Source organism: Protopterus annectens, chromosome 6.part0 (assembly GCF_019279795.1).
Source record: "Protopterus annectens isolate FY-2018-M chromosome 6.part0, PAN1.0, whole genome shotgun sequence".
Taxonomy (NCBI): Eukaryota; Metazoa; Chordata; order Ceratodontiformes; family Protopteridae; genus Protopterus; species Protopterus annectens.
Window position 1 is genome coordinate 1602870992 of NC_056737.1, and position 24691 is coordinate 1602895682.

At 38.8% G+C, this 24691-nt stretch overlaps 1 protein-coding gene across 2 annotated transcripts in view; it reads left to right on the plus strand.

The window, feature by feature from the left end:
* Nucleotides 1-24691, plus strand: part of ASB1 (ankyrin repeat and SOCS box containing 1) — a 368215-nt gene that overhangs the window by 281812 nt on the left and 61712 nt on the right. For both annotated transcript variants that reach the window (XM_044075052.1, XM_044075053.1), the window contains one exon: nucleotides 12454-12839. In XM_044075052.1, coding sequence (XP_043930987.1) covers nucleotides 12454-12839 — 386 coding nt within the window. The remainder of the gene's footprint in view (nucleotides 1-12453; nucleotides 12840-24691) is intronic.

Genomic DNA, 24691 nt, shown 5'->3' on the forward strand with positions numbered 1-24691 from the left:
GTATTTCTCCCTGGGTCTCTGCTGAAAATTGTTTTTATTCTGTCAGCAGTAAAATTGACAGGCATTTGAATTTCAGACTTCATGTTCTTCAGAAAATACATAGTAACACAACTGTAACACAACCTTTTATTCTAGCAATTTTCTAAGTTTATAAGATGAATATTTGAAATTTGTCCCTATTTTTGGGACTGTATTCCCCCATTATTGGCTTCGTCCAGGTTTTAAGGTTGACAGCTATGGCAAGAACTGAATTCACTGAATGTTTGAGGGCTGTGTTCCATCCTTACTGGGTTTGTCCAGGTGTTTTGTACTAAGAGGTTGACAGCTATGGTGAGAACTGAATTCACTAAATGATAGCCATTTAAATTTCAGTCTTCCTCTTTTACAAAGCAGCTGATTTGGCGTAGTGGTATGTTGCTCTGACTGTTTTGCACAGGGAGCTTGGCAGTAAAATGTATGGTTCTAGCAACTTTCCAAGATTATACAAGCAATGTTTGTGTCCCTGGTTTTTGGGCTTTTGACCCCCCCCCCCCAAATACATTTTGGCTTTTTCCAGTTTTCTTGTGCTGCGAAGTTGAATATTGAGTAGATTTTACAAGAAGCTGAGAGCTGCAGGGGAAGAGAAGTTTAGTGTTGCTTAAGTGAAGTTAGTTTGCCTTGTTAATAGCACAACAGGTTATGTACTTGCCATTGATGCAGAAGGCTGTGGGTTCTACTCCCACAAGGGGTGGATGCTGCCATACTGAGAATGTTCTCCTTGGTGAAGATACTAACTATGAGTCCGTTATCAGTTTGCCATCCATTTCCTCTTGCAATATTACTAGCTTATCATTTTTTTAATGTAATATAGGCAATTTATTCCTGAGGGGCAACAGACACTTTATTTTTCGATGAAACCATGAAATATAAAGGTGTTTGCTAGCAGCAACCTCTTCATTAGTTACAGATTTCTTTAATGTGGAATTATTTAGATGACTTTTACTTCTTCAGAGATAGTGCATATTTACTGATAATGGACTGTAGAATTGTGCATATTTACTGATAATGGACTGTAGAATTCTGCATATTTACTGATAATGGTGGACTGTAGAATTGTGCATATTTACTGATAATGGTGGACTGTAGAATTGTGCATATTTACTGATAATGGTGGACTGTAGAATTGTGCATATTTACTGATAATGGTGGACTGTAGAATTGTGCATATTTAGTGATAATGGTGGACTGTGGAAGTCTGAGTAGACTTTTATGATAAATGTTCTGAACTGGGCAGTTTTGTCATTATGGGTGCATGCATTTTGTTTCATTGCTTACTGGAAAAATGTTCAAAACAAATTTAAAACACCCTCTAACAACTGTAATATATTGTACAAGGAATATAATTTAGTACAATGAGGAAGGTGTATCAAAGAGCACATGTATGTTTCATATGCAAGGGGCCTATGATTTGAAAACAGCACACAATTAATCTTTATCTGCCACTGGCAAAATGTATTTTCTTTGAATGTGGGTTTCAATGCTGTTTCAATGAATGTGAGTTTCAAGGGCAGAGAAGTTTTAATGCTAAGTTTTCATTGTGAGACTGCATTGCTTTGTTTAGTAGATGACTTAGTGTTTGTGCTGTAAAATACAAAATAAAACTTTCAAATGAAGTCCAACTCAGAATAGAAGTAAAGCAGTATGCACATTAGTGTTTATGGTAAATGGAGTGAAATAGCCAAGTAATGGTTCATTGGAATGGCTGCAGAGACTCCATTCAACCATGATTTTGTCAGGGGGGGAAGGACAGCAAACTCAGACAGGCCCAGCTGAACTATACCTCCCAACTGTCCAGATTTTCAAAGAATGAATAGATTTTTGCTTCTTATTTTTGGTTTGTTCTTCATAAAATTTGTAGTTTTCTGGCAAATCATTTAGAAATTAAGTCACTAAATAATGATACACTGAGTTTCAGACTTCATAACCTTCAGAAAAATGCATGCTAAAGTAAGAACTGTTATTCTATCAACTGTCTCAATTTATACAAGAGCAATTTTTAGTACTGTTTATATGTTTCCCCCAATATATTTGGCCTTGTTCAGATTTACTGCATTAACTGGTTGAGAGGTACATGCAAATAAATTGCTTTATAGAATTAGGCATAGCCAACCTCTCAACTGTCCCCGATTTTGGCAAAAAATGTTGCTCTTCCCCTAATAATCCCTCCGCAAAATAGCAATTTTGGAAGAAAACATGGAGGGTTTACAATTAAGAAATAACTGTAATAATCAAAGTTATAGATTACTTGAAATGCATGTAGATTCTTTTATTTTGTCAGCTGCTCAGGTTAGCAGTACTAATATTAAAGTGTCCCTTCTTTGACAGGTTCCCACCTGTATTGTGTGGCTATTTTATATTTTTGCATCACATTTGGTCCATTTTTCATAAAATTGTGTTTTTTGGCAAATTAGTGACAAATCACTAAAGACTGAAGTTAGAAAATAATGACAGACATTTGAGTTTCAGATGTTATACCCTTCAGAAAAGTCATACTAATGCAAGACCTATTCTATTATCTTTCTAAGTTTATTAGAGCAATATTTAAAAATTGTCCATATTTTTGGGCATTTGTCCCACTTCTGTGTATGGCTTTGTCCAGATTTCTTGCTCTGAGGTTGAGAGGTAAGACAAATGTGTCAGGGCCATCACAGTCAGCCAGAGACGTTTCAAATTGTGACATACTTGTTGCACCCCACTCCACCATGTAGTGACTCTGGATGTGTCCAAGCAAGGCAAGGAGTAGTTATGCAGTGTAAATGTACAGTGCCCCCCCCCCCCATCCAAGGTATACACAAGTACTACAGTGGCTTTTCATCTGTCCTTGATTTTGTAGAAAGGTCTGGTTTCTGTCATATTTTTGTACTGTTGATTTATGCTTATTACTCAAAGTGCCCGTTGCTCTGTGTTTAAGTAGCAATGCTTTAATGACCATAAGGTAAGCTTGTCTGAGATCGTAAGATGCAAGTAAGCTTTAATAAGCATACTGTTAAAGAATTGCTGACATTGAAAGCATTTCTGCTGTTGCCATGCAGAGAATACTTGACTAGATAATGTATAAGCCTTGGGTATTAAAGGACAGGATTCCATTATTTTAAAAAGCTCATTACACTTGTTGGAGACTTCCAGTCATCTCTACAGACTTTACCCGTAAACTAAACAGAATGCCAATCATGTGTGGTCCATAACCTGACAGTAATCCTTTAAGCAATGTATCTTGAGCTTGTTTCTTGTTTGCTTTTCATTTTTTACTTACATGTTTTCCCATGAAACAAGTAGATAGTTGTCAGGCAGCAGGTCTTTTTTGGATAAGAAACATTTTACAAGTGGGGGCATCACAGAGATTTCTACTTTCAGCATGTTACTTGGTACTTTAATAAAGCTGAATATAAATTATAATTAGAACTGCAGTGCAAGGAGAAGTGGTTTGAGTTGAGTGCTTCTGATTTTTCTTGTACTTGATTTTGACTGGCATTCCAGTAATGTATTTAAAAAGTAATTTATTTTTTCATGCCTCACAACCTTTTGTTTCCGTCTAGATATTAAGTAAGCTGTCATGCAGCCAATGCATTGAAATATTTTTATTCTTCTACACTTATTTTTGTCTTGATTGGACTCTCATAATGATGGTTTGCCACCCAGGGCAGTGTATTTAATGAAAGTTAATTTTTGTGGTTTTGAGCATAGCCCCTCCCCTTTCTAGTTGGACACACCCCTCCCCCTTGACCCCACCCATTCAGCTGTCTCCTGCAGCCCCCCCTTTGATTTGAAGTCACCAGCCGCCACTGCTTGTAAGACTGGAGTTTTGTCAGGTTGGTACAGTATTTGATGAGCTAGAAGAAGTTGGTTTAGAGCTAAGGTGTTTGGAAGTTCCAGCCAGGAAAGCTGTTTTAGGGCCTGACAGTGGTGGGTGTGGTAGAAGGAGTTTGTGGCGAATTTTGCTATTTTGTTGTAGCATACTGATAGCTTATTTAAATTGCTCTTCTTTAGATGAATTAGGACAGGAGAAGCATACAGTAGGGTAGAGAGAAGATGGGTATGAGCTAGGGTAACTTTACTGTTGCTGGTTAGGAAGTTTTTACATCTGTAAAGAGTACCTAGTTTTTTGTTGATTTTGGTTATTGTATGAACTATGTGTTTTTCAAATTTCATATTATTGTCAATAATGACCCCTAGTAATTTGGTTTGTGTGACTGGGTTGATAGGGGTATTATCTTATGCAGAAATAGAAAATTGGGAAGTAGGTACTGCTGCTTTGGAAGTATTGAAGAGCATAAGCTGGATCTAGGATTTAAAATTAGCTGGGAGTTTGTTAGCCAGGCTTCGATGGATGTAAAGGCTTCTTGGGTCTCGTAATTTTGTTGGAGGGTGGGGGCAAATCGGATTAAGGTGGAATCAGCGTATTGAACCAGGTTTGCTAGAGGGGTGGCTTTGTGAAGATTATTTGTAAATATAGTGAAAAGTAGGGGTCCTAGGATTGATCCTTGAGGTACTCCTAGTTTTACAGGCAGTAGGGGGGGAAGGGTTTTTTTTTCCATTGAACAGCTTGTTGGGGTTGGGAGAGGTAGTCTTGAAACCATAATAGAGTTGGGGGGTAGTTAGTTTTAATTCTGAGAGTGATGTTAGAAGTTTTGTATAGGAGACTGTATCAAACACTTTTGATAAGTCAAGGAAAACTCCAGACACTAGCTGGCCATTGTTGCATTGCATATTTACTAGGTTACTAAAATGGATGAGTGCAGCGGTAGTGCTATGGTTGAGTTTCGGCAAGAAGATTATTGGAGAAGAGATGTGTTAGGATCTGGGTGTGGATACATTTTTCCAGTATTTTAGGCAGTGGGGAAAGTATAGCTATAGGGCAGTAATTAGGTCAGTGCAGGTACCCCCTTTGTGTATTAGCATAATGTAGGAGATTTTCCAGAGAAGTGGCACCTTTTGTTCTGAGATTGATTTGTTGTTTATGTTATAGAGATTGGGTAGGTAATGGTTTTGGCGGCTATTTGTAGGAATTTGGCAGGTAGTTTGTCTACTAATAGGGTGGTGGGTTTACGTTTGGTTAGGTGTCTGTAGATGGTATAAGTTGTTACAGGCTGAAGGGTGAAGGAGTTGGAGTTATTTGATGGGTTATATAGTGTACTGGGGGTTGAGGAGGGTGGGTTTGTTGACAGCTTTTTTATAGAGTTGGTAAATAACTCATTGAATTGGGTGTTTGTGTTTATGGAGATGATATCTGTGTTTAGATGAGGAGTTGGTGATTTACCTGGTTGGAGAATTCTGTTTATAGCAGCCCAGAACTTTTGTGGATTGGTATTGTGCTTAATTTGAATTTCACTGTAGTATTTTTGTTTGTATAATCTGATTTGTTTGTTTACAGTATTTCTCAGTTCTAAGAATGTTTGCCTATTAGTTTTGTTTATGCACCAGGCGTCCCATGCTTGTCCCTTTGTTTCATAAGTTGCCTAGTGCTCTTGGTAAGCCATGGGGCATAGATGGCTTTAGTGTGGATCTGTCTTGGTGGTGCAAGTTGGTTGAGAATGTCTAAGAAGATAGTGTTGAAATACTCAACTGCTTCATCTATAGGGAGTGTTAAAAGGGGGGATAGTTAGTGTTTAAGGGCTGTATCAATGTTGTCAGCTCTGATATTTTTAGTGTGTCTGATGTGCTTAAGAGCGCTAGTTCTAGTGAGTTTAGTTTGGTCTCTGATGAAGAAGATTGGGAAGTAGTCGCTTAGAGTGTTGGGTAGTGTACCAAAATTATGTGTGGAAGATGGGTGATTGGTGAGAATCCAGTCTAGTATTGATTATTTTTTTGAGGTTTTGTCTTCCCTAGTAAGGGTTTGTCTAAGCTGTGAGAAGCCATAAAGGTTAATATGATTTGAGGGGTGGGGTGAGTTAAGTGAGGTCCAGTCAATATTGAAGTCACCAAGTATAATGGTGTCATGGGGAGGGTTTCTGATGCCCAGTCGAGAAGAGATTCTAGGGGTTTGATGTTATCTCCTGGAGGAATATATGATCCAAAGATATTTAGCTGTTTTTGTGTATTTAGTCTTACCTTAGCAAGTAGGATCTCTGCATTATTAAATGCAGGGATTTCTATGTTAAATAGTTCAACATTGCTGTTGTTCTGATATAGGAGAGCGACTTCGCCTCCTCTCTTAGCTGTATGGCCTTTTTGTAGTATCCTATAACCAGGGGGAAATATTTCTTCATTTTTAATGTGTAGTTTGAGCCATGTTTCTGTGAGGAAAGTGATGTCAGTAAGTATAATCCTATGGTTGCATAGAGCTCAGTGGTTTTATTAAGGATGCTTCTTATGTTATGATTTATTAGAATGTTGAATGTTTTCTTAAGTAGGCTTATATTGGTTCTAGGCTGATTTTGGTGATTTGTTGGACTTGTTATTGGCCCTGGGTTGGGTTGATATCTCCACTGCATAGCAGATGAGAAGCAGTGTTCATTATGGTTTGTAGGTATTTGGAGAAGACTGCAGTGGTGGTGCTGCGGTAGCGTTGTTGCCTCACAGTTAGACGTTGCCCATTCGATTCTCAGTTAGAGCATCTTCTGTGTGGCGACATGCGTGAATGGGCATTCCTTCGTTGAAGGTTGTGCATTAGGCCCGGCAAGCCAGCACGTAAAAACCTACTGCCAATCATTAGTGGACCGGAATTCCACTGTGGCGACCCCTAACCTGGAAAAGCCGAAAGACACAAACAAGGTATTTGGAGAAGGCTAAGTCACATTGTATGGATATGCTAGATTTGCTTTGATAATGGAAGAATTTGTGGGGGTGTAGGTCATAAGTGGTGTGGTTAAAGAGTGCGGGTGAGATGAGTAAAAGGTAATTAATGAATGTTGGAGATGAGGTTGAGGTGGGGTGACTTATGTTGGGGATTGTAATGTTGTTGAAGTAGGGTGAAGTTAGATGGGCTGTGATGGTGAGTGCTAGTGTTAGAATTATCTGATGGGAGTACATGTTTGGTTTGTTAGAAGTGGTAGGTGTGTCTAGAGATAACCTTGTGGAATGTGTAGGGGTCCTGATAATATATTGGTAGGATGGACTGTAGCAGTTTTATGAGTGGGGAGGTACTATGTGTAGTGTGTGTAATATGAGAGCAATGGATGGGGAGGGGATGGTGGTGGGTGTTTGCGTGATTGTCTGAGGGATGGGGGTTGAGTGTGGGTGTGGTAAGGTTAGGTATAAAGGAAATGAGCTAGGGAGTGGGTGAAAATGGTTGTAGGGTAGGGGAGTGAAACGAGCCAGAGTAAAGCGAGGGGGTGTGGAATGGGCAGAGCCCTACCTAGGAGGTAAGAGCTGGAAAAAAGTATCAGGAGTTGACTGAATAATGTAGGTAGCAGCATTGTGCCTTAATCGCATGGATTATGCCAGTTACTGTTTTTTCACTATTTATTCACTGTCCACTTATCCAGTACTGTCAGTTTATTATTCTGGCTGGTGTTCTCTCCCCTAACTTGATGGATCCTAACTCTGGTACTTCTTCCCTCACCAATCTGGTTGCACCATAAAGATGTGCCTCAGCCTATCATTAGTGATTCTGTTAGGGCCACTGTTCAGCCCAATAACCACTTACCTTTGCTCCATCTACCTCTAGTGTAGCTTTTCCTGATCCTGTGGAATGGGATTTAATCACATCCTTCAGGCTGGTGCAGATATGGGAGAATCAAACCCTTTAGGTGCAGGAGTAGTCTGTAGTAAGATACCCCTTGCCAGACATAATACTCTATCCTCAGATATTTTATCTAGTAGTGATCTTCACAAGAAAAGGAAACAAAAGCTTCATCATACAACTGATAATCAGATTGTAGCTGTTTATAAGGCTGATCTCTTTTTTCTTGTCTGAGAGTGTTCTGCAGACAGCTAATTCTAGTGGTTGTGTTTCCATACATGGTTGCAGTGCTAATTTGGCTAGCAGCCTTTTTGCCATTTCAAAGAAATGTGATGAATGCGATGAGGACAATGGTGATTTCCTAACTGATATTGAGTCCAGTCACGTTGATTCTTTGGGAGGTGAGTTGAACTTAAGTCCAAACAAGTGTACACTTGCCCTCGGATGATTGCTAGATTTAGAGCTAAGCAGGGTATATGACCTTATAGCGGATGAGATGCCCAAAACTGTGGCTGTCCCCCCTCTTTTACCAGCCTTGGGAGACATTTATAAAGCTGCCTGCAGGACAGCAGTTTCTATTCCAACAGTCCCTAAAAGGCTTAGAGAAAATGTAGTCTCCTTGGATATGACAGGTCTGTTTTCTCAAGTGAATGCTGACCTAGATGTGGTCTCCCTGGCTGCCTGCTTAAATAAAAAGTTATTGGCTTCATTTAATCCAATATCTCCTGATGAAGGAAATGGTTAGATCTTCAGGGCAAAATATTGTCTCTTTCTAGTAAATTAGCCTTTAGAATGTTTACTTATCAAGTCTATATTTGGAAATATATTTTACAGTGTGTGTACAGTTTGGATAATGTTGCTGCATTCTTTCCTGCAGAGCAGAAGTCTTATATGGATGAAAGTGTTTCTAATTTGACACAGACTTCTAAACATGCTTTTAGAAGTGTGCAGCTACAGTGTGGTCAAGTAGTTTATGAAAGGAGTGTTGCATGTGAGACACCCTCAAAGGCAAATTCCTCTTCCTCGAGATCTCAAATTTGTTCTCAAAAAATTGACTTTACATCCATTTGAAACCACCTCTCAAGGAGATTTACAGTTCCTTACTTGGAAGTATTTGCTTTCCACAAGTAATGCAATTATTAACTTTTACCGACATCGGTAAGGAGCAAGAAAAAGTTTCCCCAACGGGGTACTTAGCTTTAGTTGAAGACTTCGGTTCTGAAACTCGAAAACGAAAATTTCAGGAGTCGGCCGACCGGCACTTGCAAACGGCTTCTGCCTCAGGCACCACAAGGCAAGAAAGCCAGATATAATGGCGTCGGCTGCATGTTTTATACCCCTGATGACCTGACGTCATGGAGGAAGGGACAGCAACCGATGCAGGACCCAAGACTTTGTTAATCAGGCCAACTGAGGGCTACTGCAAGCAGATAACCCAAATGTAATAACTGCAACAGCGAATACACTCGAACATCTACATTTATGGTAAGTGTACACAGCTGTATTTTATATAGGGTCTAAGAAACGTCAACCTGTCTCTAAGCAAACTGTTGCACAATGATTGTTCACTGTTATTGTTTTCTGCTACTCCCACCATGGTAACTGTCTTCCAGGCACTTGACTAGAGCCTTAACCTGTTGGCATATTAGAGAGAGGTGAAGAGGCAGCACCCTGGCCCTGTTTTCATGCCTTCACAAAGCACTACAAACTGGATTCCTTTTCAAGGTCTAGAGCAGGCTTTGCTAAGACTATTATCCAGGGAATCCTGGATCCTTATCCTTCCACCTTCCTGGTAGGATAAGCTTTATGAATATACCCACAATGCCACTGAGGTGAGGGGAATGATGAACATAGAACAGATGCATAAATCCTACATACCTTTAATAGTAAATGTTCAAATTCCACACTGCCTCAGTGGCAGCACCCACCTGCCATCCACCAGATTGTGCATAGTTGAGGTGGGTTTCAACCTTTTTGATTCAGTTGTTGTTGGGTTTAGTTTTTATATGGTATTGTGATTGGCTGTAAATTTACTCTTGCTAGATGATTCTGGCTTCAGGTACTTTCTTATCCTTCTTTGTGATAGTGAAAAAGCGTGAACACTCATTTCCTGTAACAGCTAAAAGATTCCCTCTCAGGATATGTTCAGCCAATTAGCTGTCACAGGAAGAGAGAGGTAGGAGAATTTGAGCTTTTAAAAAACAGCCAGTGCTGGGTTACCATGGCATATAACCCAAAATGCTGCTGAGGCAGTGAGGAATTCTAATATCTAATGTTACCGGTAAGTAGGACTTGTGCAACTGTACTTTACATGTGCTATCATGTGAAGTTTAACAGGTATCTGTGTGTCCTTTCATGTATGTATCTGTTAATTTATTTGAGATTATTGACCAGAAAGTTCCTCCAGGGCAGGTTCAATTTTTACTGATGGCTTGTATAGGAAAAACTTTACAGTAGTATACCATACAGTATTACATCATAGGTAGATGCTGATTGTGTCTAACCTATTCCCTTCATCTTACCAAAGCTCTGTGGTTGTCCATGAAAGCAGATGGTTGTAGGTTTTACATGGTTAGCAAAGAGTTGAAGAGGTAAAATACTTTTTCTAAAGTAAAGTATGAAATGGAATAATTAGAGAGAGATGCTTCAAGGAAAAGGACTTAATACTATCATAGAGTAGAAGTGTCATATGATCTTTTTCTTCAAGCAATGTCTGTATATCTCTGTCATCTGTGATACCACGGGCTTAAAATCTCAGCCGATGATACCAATTAATGTGATGGTCATGTGCTATCATTTTATGATCCTTACCAGTGACTATGGAATAGTGCACAGTACTCCCTTGAGTAATGTCCAACACTTCTTACATCCAAATAAGAGTTACATTGAGCAGCTGTTATAAATCACAAGCTTCCCAGAATTTCACCCACCGTGCTGACTCGATGCCATCTTGCTAGCAGTAACTGAAACCAGGTCAAGATGATTTTATATTTACAGGCACAGACACACATGCATACACAGTGTTACTGTGCAGGGAATAATGGATCTTTCTAGTGCCAGTACCCCTTTTCTTGTGTTTATGATGGCAAACTGCCATAAGCTAGATAAACCTAGCACAGTTAATATTCACTCTTGAAATAAGCCAGCTGTACTATAATTATTTGGTAGATGTATCTTAAGCAGTTACGCTTCATAACATAAAAAAAACATGGATATTAACGTGTTATCATGTTCAGGGATTACAGTTATATACTAATAAATTAAATTCCAGCCATAGGTTGATGAAATTGAGTAGTGAAACTATTTTCTTGAAATAAAATAAAGCAGTGTTTTTGTAAGATATACAAAAATAAGTTCTTGCAGATGGAAAAGATAAAACATTTAAACTTATTTTAGGAAAAAAATGTTATGTAGAGTTATTTGGTCCTACTACTGACTAAAAGATTCACCATATTCTAATGACTTTTGACTTTTTAAAGGATTTAGCATTGGGGAGAAGTGCTTTGGCAATTAATAACCAACATGAGGTTTCTGTCTAAGTCCTCTGTACACACTTAAGGAGGTAAAGTCTAACTGTTGCTTAACAATTGCTCTCTGAACTTCGAAAAAAAACCTCCCAAGTTCTGTATTTCTTGTTTGATTTAGCATTTGAATGAAAACTGTCTGTTTACCTAATCACTTTACTTTGCAGAACTTGTGATTTGTTATGATAATTCATGGGGGGAGGTGCCTGTGTGTGTGTGTGTGTGTGTGTGTGTGTGTGTGTGTGTGTGTGTGTGTGTGTGTGTGTCTCTACCTGCTTGAGACCAGTTTCACAGAAAACTTAACTACGGAAGTTTTCATACAGCTTCACACCTTTCGGTGCAGGCACTTAAGGCAAGTATATTTTGTGCAGCATTTAATTTTTTTTTTTTTAAATAAACTTATTTTGGTTTTGTACAGCTTTACACATTTATGTGCACTTACTTTAATACTTACAACAGTGGGATGTTTTACAGGAAAGACAACTACCATTTTATGTATTTAATTTCTTTTTTCAAAAAATAAACATGTTTGTTTTAATTCAGAATAGCTTTTGTACATTTTCCATTTACTGCATCTTTTCTAAAAGACATCTGCAAGTTTTACACAGCCTGACAATTTATATCCCTTTATGTGTTACAAATTTCCTTTTACAGATGTTCCTACATCTGTAGTTGTACATGTTATCTATGGGTATATGTGTTTATGTAATGGAAAGCCTGTAATAAGATGATATGTGAGATTTGCTGGGAAATCTCAGCTGCAGACTCTGTTAACACCAATATTAGTAGGTTTTCAATTTAACTGACATTTTTGAAAGGGCAGTTTGTTCAGGATTACTTAATGCTAAAGTAACTTTCAGGACCCCGGAAGGTTAAATTAAGGATTCAGTGATCAAAACTTTGTATTGAATGTTGCCAAAATATTCTCTGTGCTCACTGCTTTTTCTTGTATAGCATGTCTTCATATTTCTCATATTACTGACTGTATAACTTATGTAGCAGATTTACTGGTTCTGGATTACCGATTTTCCACATAGTTTTAAATAAATCATTCTACCACTCAAATCCAAAATTGCAAGATCATGGTACATTTCTGTTGGTAGAATAAGTTGTGTCCCCATTACTGACTCACTAGGAAATGGTTTCTAAAAGAAAAAGCATGAACTGCCATTGTTTAATGTTTTGAACCTATGATTTTTTGGTCTTTTATAACTAAATTGCACTTGGCAATGTTTTTAATTCTTATATGGAGTTTGCCTTGCATTTCAGGTACAATGCAGATGTGGATGTTGACCACCAGTTATCTTCCCGCATTCCTACTCCTGTTTCACGGCGACTTACTTCTCTTGTAGTTTGCCCCTTGTACATTAGTGCTGCCTATCACAACTTAGAATGTTTCCAGCTCTTACTTCAGGCTGGAGCTAACCCTGACTACAACTGCTGGAGCCCTGTCAATGTTGATGATTTTGCAAGGGGGTCCCCTACATGTGTGTTGGATGCTGTTCTGCGGCATGGATGTGAAGCTGAGTTTGTAAATCTACTTGTGGACTTTGGGGCTAACTTGAGCTTAGTGAAATGGGACACACTTGAAGCAGATACCATGGGGCGTGTCCGAGTCAACCCAGAAGCACTGCAAGCTTTCAGAAAAGCTAAAAGTGAGTTATATTTTTTTCACTTTTATGAATTTAATTAACCTGGATTCACTTTTTCACCCACATGGTGTATACACTTCTGACAATTAACTTCACTAAACTGGAGACTCAAGTGTTCTTCACAGCCTGTTACAAACTATAAATAAAGGAAAGTGGGGGTGTTGTATCTCAGAGACGTATCTAAGAAGAGGCTCAACATGCTATGGATATCTTTATTCACCATTGCAAATTCCTGTCATTCCATGCTTGGAAAATAATACTTTTAATTTCATTTAGTTTGAAATGCTATTTTAGGTTAGGTAGTGAATTAGAAAACAAAGACCCCTATTTTAGACTCAACTAAGTTATAAATGAGTTGGGTATAGAACAGATCTAATAATACATATTAAAGCTTATTTGAAAACCTTAGTGATGACACTAGTTTTTTTTTCTTTTCTTTTTTTTTTTTTGTATGTGCTTTTTGCTTCACCTCCTGCCACCGATCTTGTTTCCTCCAATTAGTCTCAGACCATTTATTCCCTGTCAGTGATAACATGTCCTCTGTCTCTGGCAAGAGATGAGCAGAGAGGACTATCATCCAGGCAGACATGAAGGTTGCTTTACCTCATCCATCTTCAGACTATCTACCTTCACATAGCTGATTGCCTATGGAATGACTCAACAGTCCTTTATCACTGACCATTCTGAGTGGAAGTCCAAGGGCGTACAAGAGAAGCCAATATTACCCCTGGAATTCCTTTTCAGCCTTATATTTTAGGAAAGATTTACCACTTCCCCCACTGCTGGTATTGGTCTGAAGGAGTGAATCCTTTCAGAGGTGTCTGGCTTTAAGCAGAGTCTGTTGTGCATTCATTTTTTTCAGTGAGGTAGATGAGGAGGAAGTGTTAGCTGTTTTCTTCATCCATTTTGGGAAGCATGGCTAGAGCCTACTGACTGTTAGTTTAAGAGTTGCATAAAAATGTTTTATGTTGGCAACAGGTATATCAGTTTTGCAAGTCCTTTTTATAGAAATGATTTTTTTGTTTGAGTGGTGCATGTCATGACAAGTGTGATGCATTTGAAATCCTGAAACATATTCAGCTAAAATGTATTGACATGATTGCATGCCAGTTTGACATAAGACTTTTACCAGTGCTCCCCACTTAGTTTAGCAGCACCTGTTGTAATATTGGCTGGAATGCCACAGATGGTGGTTAAGGTGTCACATGTAAGTTTGGTACATAGAAGATTTTGCTGTATACCTATAGAACTAAGGTTAAAGTCATACATTTACATACACACACACACACACACACACACACACACACACACACACACATAGACGCGCGTGCGGGCACACACGTGTGTCTGTGTGTGTGTGCGTAATATATATATCTGTGTGTGCATATATATATATATATATATATATATATGTGTGTGTGTGTGTGTGTGTGTGTATATATATATATATATATATATATATATATATATATATATATATATATATATATATATGTGTGTGTGTGTGTGTATAAAATATGTATTAGTCCATGTTGCTTCAGTGATAGGACTCCTAACACTGGTGTTAGGCATGCATTTGATTATCTGTCATATAACTCGGTCTTGATAGTTAAATTACCTTTTTGAAAGATATGGCAGGTGTTTTGTCCTTTTTTTATTTTAGTTTCTACATCATTGATGCAGTATATCAGGCAGTTAGTTCTACCTGATATTATGTTTGCCTGATGTAACATATCAGGCAGATGTAACTTGAGTATTGGCATTTTTAAACAGAATCTACACATATTATGTACACCTGATATATTAAATCAATGTCCTTTCCCATTGAGGCAAGCACTGACCTGCTGGATTAGGAATTGCACAAAGTGGTCTGCAATGTTATTTGGATTCACTACCTGATTTCCTTTTATAATAAGTTAAAAAATGTTTGCCTTTTATCTGTACCTGTGACCCTCCCAAAATGATCTTCTGCTTTTAAAAAATGTATCAAATTACTTGCCAGAACTTATACCACATACAAAGCATTGAAGCAAGTGCTGACAGGCTGCAAAAACAGAAATAACAGTATCAGAATTCATTTCTGTACCAGCATTCATACATGCCTGAACGGTAATAAATACATGTACTATACTACCAACAATTCAGCATTTGCCCTCTAAACCTTGCAGCCATTGTGGCTGCCCCTTCACCTCACCCTAGCTACATTTCTACTCACCCCTTTCCACTGGAGATGGTCTATAGCTTGGTAGTAGTATATGTCCTTACAATTCTGGATTGCTGTACAACCAGGACATAGAATTAACCTTAAACTGTTCTTCAGATTTCCTCAGCAGAAGGGCATTTTGTCTAGCAGTTAGTGAAGATTACTAGGGGTATGAGCTGCTACTGAACTTAATCCTTTAGTCCCAGGTTTGATTCCTTCAATCTTCATTTGTCTGCTGTGCGACTATGGACAAGTCATTTAACTAGACAGGTGCAGATGGTCCCCCACTTAGTGTGCCTCAGCCCAGTTATATGACCAAGTCCTTAAAACACATAAAAATTGTAAGGCAAGAGAAGGAATACTGTCACAAACACAGCACTGATACTGCCCACTCAACTTTGTTTGACTTTGCACTTTGAGTGTAACCACTTTCAGAGTATTAAGAGAGACAAATGAGTAGAATAGCCATATTCAAGAAAGAAAGAAAGAGAGGCGAAAGAAGATAACATTGTCAGACGCATTGCTATTTAGACGGAAATGTTGGAAGTAAAAGAAAACAGTAATAAGAGGGAAAGGGCCTGTTATTCCCAGACTTGTTCCTGAGTTTACTGTGCCCTAAATGTGGAGATGAACAGTGATAAGGGATGTTGTCCTATTAGTAAAGTTAAAATGGCTGTTAATTCATTGTTGTAATGGAAGAAAGCCTGGTTTGATACAAATGTTAGATTGTGGCACTGGAGATGACGGACTTTCTTAAATAGTTGAAAACTGCTTTCTCCTGCCAAATATATTAGTAAACTCAAACTAGTAAAGTAGAAACATTTTCCTTGACACAGAGGTATGGTAGTTTGACAGTGTCTTTTTAAACATTTTCATTAACATGTCACTCACTAGCCAAAGCAAGGCTAAAATGAATACTCTTTCTTGGCTTACAGAATACATACGAGTCATGGCAAAATATAATAATCCTGGAAACAGAGCTATATTTACAAAGATATAGCATCAGTCCTTCTGCTCATAAAGTTCTGAAACAAAGTAAATTCAGAATTATCACACAGTAGATAGAAAATAATTCACCTCCCATCAATATGCCCATCAAACAATCTCATGTACTTCCAGCAGTGTGCCAACAAGCTTCTAATACTTAACACACCGGGGGGGGGGTCATAAAGGCTACCACAAGTTGTACATTATGTGTACACTTTAACTCACCTTTCTGAATGAATAGACAACAAAAGTGCTGTGGTAGGGCTGTTCTTGAATTCAGAAAAATTAACCTCAGGGCATACACATAGTGTACACCTCGTGTTAACCTTTATGAATCCCCCCACCATCTCAATCAATTTCCCTCAGCTAGCCCACTCAGACTTGCAATCCAATTTTTTTCCTCATTTTACAAGAACAACTAAAAACATGCCTCATCAGTCACTGCATCATTGCACCTTTGTCTCCCATCTTATCTCAATTCTAATCACTAGTTTATGATTTTGTACCTGGGAGTGTCCACATATAGAACAGGTATTCAAATGAAAACCCTTGCTATGTTTCAAGGTTTGTAAACATGTGCATTGCAGAGTAGAGTGTGAAGGTGAAGCTTAATAGGGTTACAAGGGTGGACAAGCAATATAAAAACACTAGGTACTGTCTGTCCCTGTAGTGCAGATGTGCTCAGCAGGCTTTGGCTGAGTAACCTCATCAGAGTAAAACAAAAACTATAGATCTACATCATAGCTTATGCAGTTAGGCATGTAGAGCATAGTATTGGAGTGTGACAACTATATTCTGTTGTGCTTTACAGGCAGTGATATCACATAACTCCAGCCAGTGGGTGCTCCGCTCGATCCTAATTAACACATTATGCATGTGCTGTCTCATCATTGGTCATGGCACTGTGGACTGAAATTGTTGAGAATTAAAATTCACCATGACTATAGAGAAGAGAAGACACAGTGGTGTACAACCTGTACCCACACCATGTAAACAGTGATGTGCCTCCACTGCCCACACTGTGTAGAGTGGCAGGTGTCACTGCTATCCACACTCTGTAGATGGTAATAAATCATAGAACCCACTTGGAGTACAGTACCTATGGACATCCTACCTGACCCTTCTAAATGAGACTCAGGACCAACCCACAAAATATAAAAAGAAAGGACATAGACAGACCCGTTTCTCTTATTGAGCCAACTGATACCACATAACTCAGCCTAGAGGAGTAGGGCGAGCTTCCTCAGGTTTCAGAATGCTTTTATGTTTTGATAGATGAGTGATTTTGTCTAAAGATGACTTTATCTAATCTAGTACTCTAAGCTAAATAAAAATTATGCTGTTCTTTATACACATACACTCTGTTGGTGGGTCCACTTGGTGAAAGTAGTAGTCATATGTGGTTGGTGGAAAATATGTAGTGGGATTAAACTCCTGATAGGATCCTAAAAAAAACATAATTAGCACAACTTCAAGTGTGGACCAACAGGGGAAAAAACATTTGGATTTCTTGCTTTACTAACATACCCTAACTAGTCTAATTTTAATCATAGTGTTATTACCTTGTTAATACAGTGTAAAAAATAATCTAGCCTTTAAGCATAGAGCATTTTTCTGTTCACAGTAATAAATTCAGACATCAATATTACGGCCCTCTTTTTCTGGGCTTATGAAGAAATTACTGGTTATATATCTGTTAAACACGTGAACGTTCTTAGACTATTATTCTTTTCATGGTAATTAATCCAGGTGTTCTTAAAAAAAGCCCGCTTTTATAGGGCATGTGATTAACTGATAGTTAATCAGACACTAAAATATTCAAAACAGTCCATATTACCTCATTTCATCAGCGCTTTTACAGAAAAACAGTGCTTTTTCAGATCTGTCAAAACTTAACTTTCTGTTAATTGTTATTGAATATGTTAGAAAACCTAAGATAAAATAATACAACCAGAAATAAAAATAAAATCCGAAATATATATGTCACTACTCTCCATATCATGTAAACAGCTGTGTGCTGTCACACTCCATATCGTGAAGACAGCTATGTGCTGCCACTCTCCACATCATGTAGACAGCTGTGTGCCGCCACTCTCCACATGGTGCAGACAGCTGTGTGCCGCCACACTCCATGTTGTGTAGACAGCTGTGTGCCCCCACACTCCATATCGTGTAGACAGCTGTGTGCCGCCACTCTCCACATTGTGTAGACAGCTGTGTGCTGTCACTACCCATATCATGTAGACGTTCACTGTCCCTCTTATACTCAGGTGTTCGCACACATGACATTTCACTTATGTCTTACAGAACTGTAGTCCATGTGATTTACCTTCAGGGTTGTATGGTAGTATGATTTTAGGGGAAAGTGTAGACCACTGTTGTATTGTGGTAATTCCTACTGCTTTACATAGCACTTCATGTGAACATCAGTAGAAGTTTTATATCGCAAATTCATGAATATTTAAAAAATACACACTAAGCTGTAGACAGCAAACAAAAGAAAGTTTTGAAGAATAAACTGAATGTGTTCATCTAAGTTAAATGCAGATATTTTTATAAATAAAATCAATGCATCATTAAAAGTATAAATAAAACATCTTAATTTATGTATTTGCACAATCACAGCTTAAAAATCATGAATATTAATACATTTAAAAAGAAGCAGTCTTGTCATATTTGGATGCCAAATGCCAGTGTGAGTAAGTTCAAAACACAAATAAGACTGTCTTGTATCTTAGGTGATTGACCTTTACCTGAGAACACTCTTTGTATTTAAAGAACTTGTTTAATCCTGGAGAATGTCCAGAATCTAATGTCAGCTGCTACTGTTGCTGAAACAATAAACAAAAGCTTTCTAAATACCAAACTTGGCCTTGTATAATGCATTATTTGATTTTTTGGTGTTCGAAAGACATGTGTGAATGGGCGTGCCTTTGTTGAAGGTTGGGCGTCGGGCTGGCACCTCGGTACCATAAAAATTGACTGCCAATCATTAGCGGACCAGAGTTCCGCTGTGGCGACCCCTAACCGGGAAAAGCCGAAAGAAAAACACCAATGGCATAGAGGCATTCATACACCCTTGTGACAGCTTCCTAGTTGTTTTGCCAGTATAGAAGATGTCACATAATGTACAAAGGGTAAGGTAGACAGCATCTATAGTGTTACAGTCATGTTTGTCAGTACTTGTGATTGCAACATTTGTATTGTTCAAAGTAACATTAGATACCACTGACGTGTAATAAGAAAAGTGCACGTGATCCTACCAACAGAAGTGTTCGTCCAGTTGTGTTCATAAGTAGTTAGTAGGCATGAAGTCCAGGAGGTTATTGAGGAGTCTAGCACACTTTTTTCTCCAGAGCATGGTCTATTTAAGTGAATTCTTAGGTCTGTAAGCAGTTACTAGGCATGCAGTTCGGAAGACCATTGCGGTGCCTAGCCCAATTTCCTAATCGCTCTGGAACACTGTCTCATGAAGTGACTTGCTCAGATTCAAACAGTAGGCAAATGGAGGCTGAGGCAATCAAACCCTGGACTTCAGGAAGCAGCTCATTAACAGTTCATAGCCTTAGCCATCTCTGTTGTTTGGTTCCAAGATGGATTTTAAATCATAGCCCTTCTTTTAAATAAAATTGGGTTATCGCCCTTGACATTGGTATGCCTCACCAACATTCTACCATGATTTGTGCGCAATCCACAATATAGATGATCGAAAAAGTATGTTTAAAAGTCAACCAGCAATAGTGACATTGTCATTTCAATAGTGACACTGTCATTTATTTTCAAAGTTAGACTAAATGTATTACCCCATCCTTAAATTCCCTAAAATATTTTCAATGAATATATATGAATAATTTACTGACTTTGTTCAGTACACTCCCTAAAACTGATTGAAAACCAAAATGATTGACTTCAACAATTGGCTAAGCTTCTGGTGTCATTCTAAAGAGATCCAGTATCTGTCTGCTTGGGATGGCATGGTTGACAGACCATGATGCTTTGCCAGAGATGGCCTGCACCTGTCACCCCTGGGACTGGCTAAGGTTCTTGCCATCCCTATAGTGCATGACACCCATGCAGATGGACAAGTCAGACTTACACTTTCCTACACAATTGCACTTTTTATAAGCACTTACACGAGCGAGTGCATCATGCTATCCCAAACAGAACCAAGATGCTATCCTCCAAACCTGGTCAAATCCCATGGAACGTATCATCATGGAACTTATATACAAAAAACACTGGTATCTCCAAACTCTGGACCCCACCCAGTTGGCCATAATCAAAACTCAAGCTGCATGCAAAGCCATGTCATCCAAGCTCAATGCCAAAAAAGTGCATTGTCATCCCTTTGCAAAAATTGTGTACACATGAACTACACTGATTAGGCAGTAGTATACTTAACGGTGTAAGAAAAACTGAGACCTGATTGATACACAGGACAGTACAGTAGTCTCTTCTCTCACATTGCCACCACAATAGTAAATTCTTCTAATCAAGCACAAAAAGTCATCAAAATTTTCTTCTCCCTCAGAAAAAAAGAGGTCATTGTTGTTACCTCTACTCATCACTCATTACCCATTATATAGTACAATATGCCTTTGGTGGAAGGCTGCAGAAATACCTCACAAACAACTGGAAAGGCTGCAGAAATACCTCAGAGGATAACTGGCCTCAAACAGATGCCTTTGCCAACAGATCTAAAAAAACTCAACTCCAGCCTCTGCACATCATATACTGCCCACCATCTCTGATCTCTGCCATACAAAGCTATGTATGTCAAACCCAGTGCTACACATGCTCCACTTAAAACTCTATAAACTCAAACTACACACTCTAGGGACCTAAAAATCTTCAGGTACAATAAACAAGAGCATGCGGAGGGGATAGATTCCTCAGAGAATTCCATACTCTGGGGAATAATACCAGTGTCTATCTCAAAAAAAGCCTCAATTAGAAGAACCTAGAAATTCAATCTTGATGATTGATGGGAAATAGGAAAATCACTCGGGGATCACTTCTGTGGCTCTGCCGCTCGACAGGACAAAAAAACAATTTTCTTTTTTTGGCTGGGCAGGGGGCCCTTTTTGCTTGGGTAGCTATAGGGCCAGTAGCCTAGTACCTACCTACATCCCTCAAGTGACAAAACTAGTAGTGACATTGCACCATTTTTTCAAAAAGTAAATCAAATCCCCCCCCTATCCTCATGTCTGTACAAATCAATCTGATGATGTATATGTATGAATAAATAGCTTTATATATATATCTATATCTATTCCAGACAGAGATAAATATATATGCTTAGCTCTGTTATGGCTTTGCTTAAAATGTCTTAATTTCAGGCTTCTTATCTTTGTATATTTTATGACTACATATCTCCTTACATGGCTAACCTGTTTATGGCATGATCATTTCTGTATTAAACTCAAAGTGGTGAAATTCTGAAATGGTGAAGAGAAGTATGATAGGAGAGAGAGTTTTAAAGTAAAAGGTTGGTTAATCAATGGTCTTATGTAGTGGGGAAGCAGGGGTAACTAGATTGTGAGTTTTAAAAAGAGTGGTAGGCATTCTGGAAGATGATGAGATGTTAGGTTTAATATTATTAATCATACTAGTTGACAGAATAGTGGTGTTACATTTTTTTGGAAAGAGTTTATTTTAACTAATTGATTTTTAAGGATTACCAAATTTGGATATTTTTATGTTGTTTTTTCATTAGCAGTTTTGGTTTGATTCTTGGTGAGTGTTTAAATTTAAATATTGAAGTGACTTTTTTCTTGTTTGTTTGAATCTCCAGTTTTCCTTTCTTTTTCCATCTCATTGAGTCTATAGTCCAGGCAATCAAATCCATCCCACATGAACAATTACTGTTTATTGTTCTGTTTGTCAAAAGGATGTTGAACAGCTAAGAGGATGTTGTAGAAGGAAGCTAGGGCAGTTGTAGGATTTGAACAGTTGCAGATTTCTAGAGTAATAAGCTGTAGATCTTCTGTTTGGAACGGTTACTGCAGTTTAGGGGGGGGGTACCGCATAGTCCTGGTCCTAGGTGAATGCTTTATAGTTTTCAGAGACCAGTATGAGAGGAATTGAAGTGGCTCCTAAGATTGCTGAGTAATGTGTAATAAATGTGAACGTTTATTGAATATGATATTAAAGATGACATCAGTAAGGGGAATATTTTGGTAAAATGTTTTAGTTTAGTACCCTCCTTCACCATTTTTTGAAAAACCGAGAGTAGTCTAAAAGCTCTTTCTTTGGGCTAGACACCACACCTGTGCCATTCCACAACCAAGCACGTGCTTGCTGCTGTGAAGAGGTAAAGAGTAAGATGTATATGAGGGATAGTGCGTCAGGATGTAATGATAGCAATGCTATGCTGATCCCCTGATCCCACCCCATTATTTATTTTATGAAAGCATTACAGATATAGCAAAGAAAGCAATTTTGATAGTTATTTCCGATTTGAAGTTTGTTTGGAGGTATGATTAAATGAGGTTTAGTGGTTTAGTTTAAGTAAAGTATAGTTAAGTTAGGTATAGAAAATGAATTCTCATTTTATATATAGGAGGAAATTTATGAGGTGACTTGTTGTAGTGTGCTTGACTATGTCGGAGAAGAACTGTTGCATTAGCAGAGGTTGTGAGAGAAAAGGTTTAGTAGAAGTAAGTAAAGCCATTTCACTGATGTTGATTCTAACTGTTGTTCATGTTGAACAAGAGGGAGGAGCATAGGGTGACATACAAGAGTGGAGGAAGATGCACACAGGTGGATTATATCTTATGTAGGAGGGCCAGTTTGAAGGAGATTGGAGACTGTAAAGTGGTGACCGGAGAAAGTGTTGTTAGGCAGCATAGGATAGTGGTTTTAGGATGACGTAGGTTATCAAGAAGAGGAGGAGGAGTGTGAGGGCAGCACCAAGGATCAAGTGGTGGAAATTGAAAAAGGGTAATTGTGAGGTGGAGTTCAGGGATGAGTTAAGGCAGGCACTGGGTGGCAGTGAAGAGTTACCAAATAGCTGGGTAACTACAGCAGAGCTAGTAAGGGAGTCGGCTAGAAAGGTGCTTGGTATCACATCTGGACAGAGGAAGGATGACAAGGAGACATGGTGGTGGAATGAGGAAGTACAGAGAAAGAGGTTGGCAAAGAAGAAGTGGGATTGTCAGAGAGATGAAGAAAGTAGACAGGAGTATAAGGAGATGAGGTGCATGGCAAAGAGAGAGGTAGCGAAGGCTAAGGATAAGGCATATGAAGAGTTGTATGAAAGGTTGGACACTAAGGAGGGAGAAAAGGACATGTACCAATTGGCTAGACAGAGGGACCGAGCTAGGAAAGATGTGCAGCAGGTAAAGGTGATAAAGGATAATGAGGGAAACATACTCACAAGCGAGGAGAGTGTGTTGAGGAGATGGAAAGAGTATTTTGAGGGGTTGATGAATGAAGAGAATGAGAGGGAGAGAAGGTTGGATGATGTAGGGATAATAAATCATGAAGTACAAAGGATAGCTATGAGGAAGTAAGGATAGCTATGAAGAATGGAAAGGCTGTTGGTCCAGATGACATACCCGTGGAAGCATGGAGGTGTTTAGGTGAAATGGCAGTGGAGTTTTTAACCAGATTGTTTAATGAAATCTTGGAAAGTGAGAGGATGCCTGAGGAATGGAGAAAAAGTGTTTTGGTACCGATTTTTAAGAATAAGGGTGATGTGCAGAGCTGTAGTAACTACAGAGGGATAAAACTGATCAGTCACAGCATGAAGTTATGGGAAAGAGTAGTGGAAGCAAGGTTAAGAAGGGACGTGATGATTAGTGATCAGCAGTATGGTTTCATGCCAGGAAAGAGCACTACAGATGTGATCTTTGCTCTGAGAGTGTTGATGGAGAAGTACAGAGAATGTCGGAAGGAGTTGCATTGTGTTTTTGTAGACTTAGAGAAAGCATATGACAGGGTGCCTAGAGAGGAGTTGTGGTATTGTATGAGGAAGTCAGGAGTGTTAGAAATGTATGTAAGAGTGGTACAGGATATGTACGAGGGTAGTGTGACAGCGGTGAGGTCTGCTCTGGGAGTGATGGATGCATTTAAGGTGGAGGTGGGGTTACATCAAGGATCAGCTCTGAGCCCTTTCTTATTTGCAATGGTGATGGACAGGTTGACAGACGAGATCAGACAGGAGTCCCCATGGACTATGATGTTTGCAGATGACATTGTGATCTGTAGTGAGAGTAGGGAACAGGTGGAGGAGACCCTGGAGAGATGGAGACATGCTCTAGAGAGAAGAGGAATGAAGGTCAGCAGGACTAAGACAGAATATATGTGTGTGAATGAGAGGGAGGATAGAGGAATGATGAGGATGCAAGGAGTAGAGGTGGCGAAGGTGGATGAGTTTAAATACTTGGGATCAATAGTTCAGAGTAATGGTGAGTATGGAAGAGAGGTGAAGAAGAGAGTCCAGGCAGGATGGAGTGGGTGGAGAAGAGTGTCAGGAGTGATTTGTGACAGATGAGTACCTGTAAGAGTGAAAGGGAAGGTCTACAAGAGGGTAGTGAGACCAGCTATGCTATATGGGTTGGAGACAGTGGCATTGACAAAAAGACAGGAGTTTGAGCTGGATGTGGCAGAATTAAAGATGTTAAGATTTGCACTGGGTGTGATGAGGGTTGACAGGATGAGG